The following is a 10,985-nucleotide window of genomic DNA, read 5'->3' as shown; positions in this document are numbered from 1 at the left end:
ACTGCGACACTGACACCTGTTTTTCTGGCTGGATTCTCCGCCCTTCTCCCCAACGCTGAGGTTCCTGCCAGCTCTCCCGCCCTGCGTTGATTTCAGTTATAACATCTCGTGACTCCCTGGTGGCCTCTCAAAGCACCTAAGACTACAATTCCCAGAGAGCATTGCGGTGCTCTCTTGCGTCAATTGCAGTTTGCTGCCCCCAAGGAGAACTTCCGGGTTGTGAGGGAGGGGACAAAGGAGCTCTCCAATGGGCGCCTCGCGGGCCGAGGGGGCGGGGAAATTGTCCAATGAGCCTCTCCGCTGAGGCGCCACTCAGCGGGAAGGTTGCTTGGGCGGCCGCCGTGGGCGGTGTCACTGAGCCGCGCCAGCTGAGCCGGGTGGAGCCCAGCCCCTCTGTTCTGCCTTCTCGGGGGCTCGCTGCGTGGACCCCGCTTCCATGTCCCGGGTGGACGCAGCATCCCGGAACCTCCACGCCCATGGCCGCTAGCCTGAGGAGGCCCTCTCTCCCCGCCTGCTCTTCTTCCCCTAGCGACACGGATGACGAGGGCGTGCGCGGCACCTGCGAAGATGCTTCTCTGTGCAAGAGGTGCCTGCCTGGCGCGGGGTTCGGGGCCTGGGTGGGAGGCGGGCTTGTGGCTGAGGAATACGCCTTTACGCCAAAAGGCAGCCGTCAACTCCTGCGACGCCTGTGAAATGCTCAGAGCAGGCATTCATCCACCTGGCTGGTAATGGTCTGATTTTTGCTGTGTGCTGGGCACGGTGCAGTCCTGGGGATAGCGTGTCTGGGATACGGCGCTGACCCGGGCAGACGTGGACTTGGCCTTCTCGGAGCCACAGTCTTGCTGGAAACGCATGTGAAGCAACTGCTAACTTCAGTTTGGACGGGTCATGGGGAGAACTGCGGGTTCCCCCATGGGATAGGCTGCGTTGCATTGGGACTTGTCATGCTCCCCGTTGTGCCCCTGAAACTCAGGGCAGGTAAGGGGGGCAATGACCTGTCCAGGGCCACATGATATTTGTGTGCAGCGCCAGTGTTTTCGAGAGCTCTTTCCTGTGTGCTATTGGAGTCTGCGCTTTGGGGGGCTGTAATGGGAGCTCTGTGGGAGGCGTTGCGAGCACATGTATGTGTCACGTACCTGAGAGCATGAAAAAAGAAAGCGTGCGGCTTGAGTGCACACCACTCGTTCATTCATTCAACAGACTTTCCTGAGGCAGTTCCCCGGCGGTCCAGTGGTTAGGACTCTGCGCTTTCACTGTGGAGGGCTCCGCTACAGTCCCTTGTCGGGGAACCGAGATCCTACGGGCCTGGTGGCGCAGCCAAAACAACCAACCCCCCCACCCGCGCCAAATTATTGCTTACCCCCCCCCCCCCCCAAATTACCGCTTCCTTTGTGTCAGGCCCTTGCTTTTGGCTGGGAGATCAGTGACTGAGAACACACGATGAAGATGATTGACATGGTGTCTGAACTCACCGCCTGGGTTGGAGGAGACAGGAAGCAAATAATTACCCAGGGAGTAATATAGTTCCAATTTTGTGTGGAGTGCTGAGACATACAGTGCGCCGTTAGAGTTTGTAATTTAGTTGATAATGTTTGAGCTGAGAACAGAAGACTTAAAAAAAGAAAGAAAGAAAATAGGGATGTAGTAGGGTGTTGAGGCAGAGAGCAAGGAAGGAGTATGGACTGTTAGAGGAACTGAATGAATGCACTGGAAGCTGGGCTGATGTAGGGACTGTGTGTGGAAAACAAGGTTTGGGTTAAGGCTTGCACTTTTTGTAGGTTCTTGGAGACTAAAGCATACTGATTCAGGACATGGACTCTGGAGCCACACTGTCAGGCTGGGCCCAGCTCTGCCATTTGCTAGCTGTGTAAACTTGGGCAGGTTCCTAAACCACTCTGTGCCTCAGTCTACTGATCTGTAAAGTGGGGATGGAAATAATACCCACTTGATAGGTGCTTGTAAAGGTGAAATGATACTCAAAACGAGTAAAGCACTTAGAGCAGTGTCTGGTGTGCCGTAGGTGTTGGTGGTGGTTGATTAAATACATAGGTAAATATATTCATAAGTATTAAAGGCTTGGAGGCAGCCGCTGGTGAAATTTGCGAACTGAAATGAACTACACCCTGCTGTATTTCTTCTCCAGCTTTTGGTTGCTATTGACCACATCTGTAGCACTATTGAATTAGAAGCAATTTTTCTCATATTTGCCTGCTGTTTGCTACGACTTTGCTGAGTCTCTTCTAGGAGGAGGTGTGACTAGAGTCAGACACGCTGTGATTTGTCAAGAGGCCACCGGTGCTCACATCAGCCAGGAGAGAGGAGTGTGTGGGACCCTGTGGCTGCCATGATGAGCTTGGTTTTGTCTGTTTAGACAAAATTATGAAGGGGTCCTGTTTTGTCTCACGTCATCGCTGTTGCATTGCGACCTTGTGCTGCTGGTCCTGTGAGATTGTTTACGTGTGATGGGAGGACAGCGTGGCCTCCCTGAGCACTAGGCAAGCATCTAAGAGCAGTGAAGCCTGGTTGGCAGCACCAGGCCAGCTCCTAGGGGTCAGTGCTGCTTTTCTTTTTCACACAGGGGAGGAGGTGAGTCTTCACATGATGAATAGGTGTTTGCCAGGCAGCAGAAAATAGCGGGAGCCAAAGAGCGTAGAGATTGAAGCTCTTAAGGTTGAAGTGTTAGGGGAACTTGACCTTGGGCAGCAAGAGGAAATTCCAGAGAGATGGTCTGAGAACCAAATGGGGAAGGTCCCAAGGGCTTTTAAGTCGAGGAACTGACATGACCTGGATGTGTGTTTTAGAAAACTCCCCAGCAGCTGTGCGGCAGATGGGTGGTGACAAAGGGAAAGTCTGTTCCCTCTTCCTTCCCGACAGCCATAGCCCTCACTTACCTGATCTGTTGCAGCACGTCCTTCTTAGTGTACCCACTTCTGGTTTGGCCACCTCCCCTGTCCAAGTGTTTATGCTGTGGCCAGGGTGATTTTTGAGAATCACCCATATTCTGTCACTTTGTTACTTGGAACCTTTTCAGCCACAAGGTAACTAGTGGCACTCCATTGTAGGACACACCTCCCCATTCCTGATCTGATCCCGCTAGCCTCGATCTGATCCTTGCCAACCGGAAATTTCCACTTGGATGTCTCAGAATGATCTCAAATTCATTATTTCCAAAACGGCGCTCAAGATCACCTACCCGAATTTTCCTCCATTCCACACTGGCCCCCCCCGAACTCAGTGGATGGTGCCACTGTCCACTCGGAGTAAAAAAGGTAGGAGTCATGGTGGAACTGCCCTTTCACTTACCTCCTCTGCAATCAATCACCCAGACCTTAGACTGTGTCTGCAGAATGTCTCTGGATTCTACCTCCTTTCCTCCACCTCTGCAGCTGCCGTCTCTGTCCACGCTCAGGTCATCCGTGGTCGGAGCCGTGGCACTCATCTGCCAACCGCGCTCCCCAGTCACGCTGAAGCCAGAGGTTTGCGAAAGGCACACAGGACCGTGTCACTCCCTAGCTTAATAACTCGTTGTTGCTTTAGAAAAAGAGCGAAGTTCCTCACGTGGTCCGCCTGGCCTTGCCCGCTCCGTCCTGCTCTCCAGTTTTCCTTCCTCACTCTTCCCTTCTCGCCACCATCCTCTCCCTTCCTCAAGCAAGCCCCGTGCCTGCCTTCCCTGGGGCCTTTCAGCAGGCCGGTCCCTCCCGAAATGCTTTCTGCCACCCTCCCTTGTCTGACCAGCTCCATGTCATCCCTCAGACTGACTTCCTTTGACATTTGTCCTTGAGACCCTGCTTGATTTATGGAGGCCCTGTTCTGGTGCAGGTGCAGCAGTGAAGGAAACAGACACAAATGGAGCTCTTGCGGGGTGTGTATTCCAGTGGAGGAAGCAGCCAGGAAACAAACCAGCAACATATCTGGCCCGTGAGCCGGTGAGAGGTGTGGGAGGAGTGTTGGAAGGAGTTGCCTCGGGAATGGGATGGCCAGGGAAGGCCCCACGGAGAAGGTCAGTGCTGGGGCGGGAGGGAGCCCTGCGAATGGACATCTGGGGAAACGGTGACCCAGGCAGAGAGTACAAAGGCCCTGAGGCAGGGGCTGGCCTGGCCTGTCCCAGGAGCAGCGAGGCCTGGGTGAGTGACAGGGAGAGGAGCTCTTGGAAGTTCCCAGCTTTCACTCTAAGTGAGATGGGAGCCGCTGGGGGCTTGGAATGGAAGACGGAGGTGACCTGACTTGGGTTTGAACAGGACCCTGTCAGCGTCTCTGTTGAGAACAGACTGTAGGGGGCAGCATGGCAGCAGGGAGGTCTGCTCTTGGAATATCCCAAGTCAGAGCTGCTGGGGGCTTGGATCAGGATGGTAGCGGAGGAGGTGCTGGGAATCTGTTAGATTGCGGATAGACTGCGAAGGTCGAGCGGATACAACGTACGGATGGATGGGACCTGCGGTGAGACTGAGTAGGCAAAGATGACGCCAAGGTTTTTGGCTTATCTCAGCCGTGGCTCCTTGAAGGAGGCCTCTCTGGCACCTGCAGACGAGATGTAGCCTCTGTTCCGTGTTCTCATAACACTCTGCGCGTCTCCTTTGTGGTAATCAGCCCAGTTGTAGTTCAGACATGTTTAATGTTTGTCTCTCCCACCAGAATAAAAACCACACAAAGCAGGGACCTGTCTCCCTTAGTGCCATTCGCATCGTAGACACACAATAAGCATCCGTGCGATGACGAAACCGATGAGACCCGAATGCAGGTGCTCAAGGTTCTATTTCCTGATGAGGTCTTAAAAATTCTGGTTTTCCGTTTTACTGGTTTTCAGTGGTCTGTATGTGTTAGAAAGCAGACCGGGGACTGTTAGGCTGAAATTCCACTGTGCAAATTATAGAAGTTCATCTAAGTTCTCAACAGAATTGGCAGATGTTCGTTCCCCACCCCACCCCCACCCCCGTCATGCAGGCAGATCACAGGCCCACCTCTCAGGAAAGTCAGCATTTTCCCGAGGGCCCTGGCCTCTCCAGCACACTGATTGCATCTTAACATCTATGCCCCAGAGAGCCGACCTGAGATTTAGATCTGAAATATCTTGAAGGCAGGTGCCAAGCTACTTTCCATTTCCAGAGAAGACGTGTCCCTTTAGAACTAGAATATTCTGTCAAGGATACGTTAGCTGCCAGACTTGCCCATCAAGAAGATCAAATAAATTGTGGATGTTTTTTGCCCCCATTTTGTTTTTAAATAGAAGGAACAAATTGGATTTTGGAAAATATCTGTGACAGATAATGATCTTCGATCTTGCATAGTAATATCATGTCTTTCTCCCTTAAAAGCATCATTTTTTTTAATGGCAGAAGTGAAGACAGTTGACCCTTGAACAACATGGGTTTGAACTGCACAGGTCCACTTACACAGGGAGATTTTTATTTTCATTAAATTCAGGTCTACTCGCTCTGAAGTTGTTGAATCCCCAGATGCAGAACCGAGGCTACGGAGGGCCAACTGTAACGCTATGGCCGGATTTTGTACTGCAGGGGGTCAGCACCCCTAACCCCCACGTTGTTCGAAGGTCAGCTGTACTTCTTCCCCACTCAGGAGCCTACTGTGCACATACTGTATGTGTCCTTGCACCCAGATAGGCCTCATTTTTTTTGCTGGCTGCATCATATTATGCAGTGTGGTTGCACCTTAGTTGGCTGTCCTTCTTTTGGTCAACATTTAGGTGGTTATGATTTTGCTCTTAAAATTGTGCTGTGATGAGCATCTTTGCACACACGTTTGAGTTTTCCCATGAGATGGATTTCGAGGGAGAAGCTTCTGCAGAATGGTACTCCAGGGAAGTGATAATCAGTTTCTGTTCCCATCCACGGTGAGTGGAGATACTAATCATGGAACATTCTCTGTCTCTTAGATTGTTCACCAACTAACCGGTGGAAGATAATACCTGTTTTTAATTTGTATTTCTAAACTCATGAGTGAGACCGAGCGATTTTGTCTGCTCACACTCCCTGATGTGTGAATCCTCTCTCCCACATCACTGTCCTGCTGGATTGTTGTCTTTTTCTTGTTCGGCTATTCATATTTTGTTATTATTGATTTGTAAGAACCTTTTGTATCTGGGATGGTTATCCTTTGCCTCGATATCTGTTGCAGGGTTTTCTCTCGAGCTGATGCTTGTCCTTTTCATTGTGGCTTATTCTGTACATTTCGTGATACAGAACTAGTGACTCCTTAGGGTGCAGAATCTGACAATCTACCTTTATGGCTTGTGGTTTTGGGGTAAAGCTTTGAAAGGCCATTCTCAATCCTTATAACATTTTCTTTTAGCACTTCTGTGGTTTTGGCTTTTATGCTTAGATTATTCATCTATATTTATTGTTTCATACATTATAAGGTAGCAGTGTTAACTGAATATTTTCTCAAATTATTAGCCAGTTGTCCGTACACTATTGAATGCTCTGAAATTTCCCCATTGATTGGAACGTCACTTGTATTATATACCAAATTCTCATATATACTTTGATACGGCAATGCGTATGTCATGCTTTTCTTAAATTGAAGTATAGTTGATTTACACTATCGTGTTAGTTTCATGTGTCCAGCACAATGATTCAGTTATATATATGTATGTATATACTCTTCAGATTCTTTTCCCTTATAGGTTATTACACAATATTGAATATAGTTCCCTGTGCTATATGGTAGGTCCTTATTGGTTGTCATTCTTGAATTCTAGTTGAGATTGCCTTTTTTTTTTTTTTTTTTTCATTTTGAAGCCTGAAAACTTTTGACTCACAAAGTAACTCAGTTTTGAATTGATTCAGAGCTCCCATACCTTGCTTTGCAGGGTAAGGATGGGTTTGTAGCAGGGTTATCAGAATTTTTTTAGTCCCTTTGAGCGGCTGTGCTCCAGGAAGAAAGAAAAGGAAAGGATACTAGCAAGAGACCGCAGAGTCTGCCCCTTTTCATCAGGAAAGCAGTCGCTTTTTGGGAAGCCCTACCCTGTAGACTTCTGTGTACCTCTCATTATAGGGAAGTACGAATTTCTAATAGGGTAGACTGATGCCTCAAACAAAATTGGGGTCCTCTGAGGAAGAAGGGGTGAGCAGATATTGGAAAGGGAACTTGGAGGATTTCTACATGCCTCATCTTTTTTTTCCCTCTAGAATTTCCTCAAGTATTCTGAAGAGAGAGGGTGGGGGCGGGGAGAGGGAGATAATTTATCCAGAATAAAGTGTTCAGTTTGATGAGTGTTGACAGCTGTATATATCTGTGTACCACAACCCGAAACAGGATATAAAATATTTCTGAGACTCCAGAAAGTTCCCTTCTATCTCTAGTTAGTCTCTTTACTTCCCCTCTCACCCCTCACAACCATTTTCTGATTCAGGCTACCATAGATTTGCCTGTTGTTAAATGTCGTATGTGTTTATGATGTATCCTGTAGTATGCATTCTTCGTTTAACTAATTAACTGATTGGCTGTGTTGGGTCTTCATTGCTGTGTGCGGGCTTTCTCTAGTTGCGCGTGGGTGAGTGGGGGCTACTCTTCATTGTGGTGCAAGGGCTTCTCATTTCCGTGGCTTCTCTTGCAGAGCACGGACTCTAGGCTTATCGGCTTCAGTAGTTGTGGCACACAGGCTCAGTAGTTGTGGCACATGGGCTTAGGTGCTCTGCAGCATGGCATGTGGGATCTTCGCAGACCAGGGATTGAACCCGTGTCCCCTGCATTGGCAGGCGGATTCTTAAGCACTGCACCACCAGGGAAGCCCAAGTATGCATTCTTTTTGTGTCTTTCACTCAAGATGTTCTTTGAGATTCATCCATGTTGTACACGTTATCAAAGATAAACACCTGTTGTTAAAGATAAAGCCGGGTACTAACATGGTAAGGTCAGATTTTAATCAGTAAGAACTGTTGCAACAGGGAAAAGAATCCAGCATGAACTCAACTCAATTCCCATTTGTACAGAGGGTGTTTTAAAGGGAGGAAGAGGGAGGAAGAAGAGGGCATTCAGTAGAATCCGAGAGAAAAATGAGAGAAAGTGGGAAAAGGCAGAGTTGGTCCACGTGAAACCAGCTGGATTTGCTAACTGGGAGACAGGGAGGCCCTATCTTCAGGTGTTGCCTGGAACCAACAGTAAATGCTTTTGGTAGCCTTGACTTTCCTCAGGCAGGCACGCTAAGGGGGACTGGAGACGCACTAGGGGTGTGGCCCTGAGCTGTTAGAAACTGTGAGAGTGTTTGCTCAGGTCTTTGTATTATAGGCCAAGATTGAAGTGTAGTCGAGGAGGGCTCAGAGGAGCCCGGCTAGAGTTTGGTCAAGGAGACAAGCTTTGTCAGTGTAAAATAGTTCACTCCTTTCTGTGTTGTGTGAATATACCACGATTTGTTCATCCATTGACCTGATGATGGATATTTGAGGTGTATCTAGTTTTTGGCCATGGTGAACAGGCTGCAGTGAACATCTTACATAAGGCTGACATTTTTCTCGGATAAATATCTAGGAGTAGAATTGCTTCGTCGTAGGGTGGGTATGTATTTAACTGCCACACTAATTTCCAAAGTGGTTTATCAGATTACACTTCCCACCAGCAATATATCAGAACTCCGTTCCATATGCTTGTGAAACATTCGGTGTTGTCAGTGGGTGTGAAATCGCATCTCATTTTGGCCTTAAATGGCATTTCCCCGGTGACAGACATGCCCATGTTATGTGCTTATTGGCCATTCCTGCATCTTCTTTTGTGACTTGTCTCTTCAAGCTCTTGCCCGCTTTTGTGGATGATGATGATGTTGATTTTGACTTGTTAGAGTTCATTATATATTCTGGATAGGAATCTTTCGTCAGATCGGTGTGTTGTAGATATAAATACACATTTAGGAAAATGAAAATTTTAAATGTCATTTACAATAGCATTCAAAAACCAACGGTCAGTCAAACTCCCAGTCAAAACCTTAGCCATCTTTTTTTTTTTGAAAAATTAACAATTGATTCTAACATGTATATGGAAACACACAAAAAATCTAGAATAACCCCCAAATCTTCAGAAGACGAGTGAAGTGGGGGAACTTATAGTGCTTAATATTGCTGAATTTTAAGACCCACCGTAAAGCTACAGTGATCAAAACAATATGGTCTTGGCTTAAAGGCAGAAAAATAAATCAGCGAAATAGAAATAGACTAATACCGGTGCTGTCAGTTGATTGCCCCGAGTGCCAAGTCAGTTCAGTGGGGAAAAGTAAAATCTTTTTAACCAATAGCTCTGGATCCAGTGGATATTCAAGTGAAAACAGAATGAACATTGACCTCATTCTATACACACATTACTAATTTGGGATGGACCACAAACCTAAATATAAAAGCTAGAACCGTAAAGTTTCTTTATGCAAACATAGGGGAATATCTTGGCAGCTTTAGGTAAATATTGAGTATGTAGAACACAAAAAGCACTAACTACAAAGGAAAAAGAGAGAAACTGAGAGAATGAACAGGCAAGCCTCAGAGCGGGAGAAAATATTCAGAATACGGTTCTTAAAATGTTTTATTTTTTCCAAAAGTGCATTAGCATTATTTAGGTCCATGGCATCCTTGTTCTGCATTAATTATATTAGGTGCATTTTCTGTTTTTTCGGTTAAAAAGTTAGATATGGGCCATTGTACCAAGGGGACTGATTTGATTCTCCTACTTATTTCACTCTCTGTGAATGCAGGTTCCTTTTCCGTTTATGCTTTGCCTGCTATTCCATGACTGCGTACAAGAGAGACAGTAGATTGTAGATCATATTATTCCTTGTAAAATAATTAGATGTTAGATGAAGCCACAAGGCAATACCAGTAGTCTCCTTTGGGAGGAAACTAGCCTGTGAGTCTTCTGAGTTATTCAGCCCCAGTTTTTTAGACGATCGAACACTTAACGTCTGCCAACCTGCTTAGGAAAGCAACAGGAAGCTTTCAGGAGCTCCCAGGAAGGGAAGCAAATCCAAACTCTGTTTAGGTACAGAGTCTGTTGCCCTTAAGACTTTGCTTCCTGTCTTCCATTTATAAACCAAGAATACAACCAACAGGAAACAGAAACCAAAAATGGACACTAAAAGATGTAGAACAACAACAATGAAAGTAAAAATTAGAGGAGTATCTTCAAGACCACAAGCAGTATGTAGTTAAAATCCTAAACTTGAAAATTAATGCTGAGAATATTCAGTTGATTTTTGCAGTTGCGTGCATATGGGTAAATGTATATACAGATATATATGTATCTGTAAGCAGTTAAGCAGTTCACACACACACACACACACACACACACACACACACACACACACACGATACCATACCGTTTAAGCACCTGAAGTGTTGGGGGGCGGGATCTAAATCCAGGTAGGTCAGTAGGTTTGTAAAGCAGTCCAGTGAATTTCCCTCAAGATTCCACAGCATGGGGCAAACGACTTTAGGGTTGTTACCAAGCCTCTATGTGTTCCTGTTTGTCAAGCATCTGAGTAATGCCTGACACGCAATAAGCCCACAGTGCCTGTCCAGGAGACGTGAAACGAACCAGCCCCAGCCTTGATCCTCATAGTGTGGGAGACCAGGGAGGGCCCTTCCCATTCCCTGAATCCTCAGGTGAAGAAATGCCTGCTGGAGGGCGGTTCACAACTTCATGTGAATTTCTCATTGTTGCAGCTGACACATGGGACAGAATCAGTAAATGTTTCTTTAATGATGAGGTGGTTGGGCCAGATCACTGTTTCCCAGGGGAGGAATGTGAGATTTTAGGCGGTACACAGATGGCTGTTTTAAGTGTTAATAGTTAGGTATTTGTTACAGTGTGTTTTAGAAGAAAATATTAGCACATCAGACCTGAGTACTAAGAAAATTGAGTTTATTTAAAGACATATTACATTGGGGAGGAGAGGTGGGGAGGCCAGGATTGGGAGTCTGGGATTAGCAGATGCAAACTGTTATGTATAGGATGGATACACAACAAGGTCGTACTGTATAGCACAGGGA

The 10,985-nt window shown here is 46.9% G+C and overlaps 1 protein-coding gene across 1 annotated transcript in view; it reads left to right on the top strand.

The window, feature by feature from the left end:
* Positions 1–286: 286 nt before the first annotated feature.
* Positions 287–10,985, top strand: part of LCMT1 (leucine carboxyl methyltransferase 1) — a 50,009-nt gene continuing 39,310 nt past the window's right edge. The window contains exon 1 of the mRNA XM_057695120.1: positions 287–586. Within this exon, the coding sequence (XP_057551103.1) occupies positions 288–586 (299 nt within the window). The 5' untranslated portion in view covers position 287. The remainder of the gene's footprint in view (positions 587–10,985) is intronic.

This window comes from Hippopotamus amphibius, chromosome 9 (genome assembly GCF_030028045.1).
Source record: "Hippopotamus amphibius kiboko isolate mHipAmp2 chromosome 9, mHipAmp2.hap2, whole genome shotgun sequence".
Taxonomy (NCBI): Eukaryota; Metazoa; Chordata; class Mammalia; order Artiodactyla; family Hippopotamidae; genus Hippopotamus; species Hippopotamus amphibius.
The sequence above is the reverse complement of the archived record's forward strand: the minus strand, read 5'-3'. Positions and strand labels throughout refer to the sequence as shown.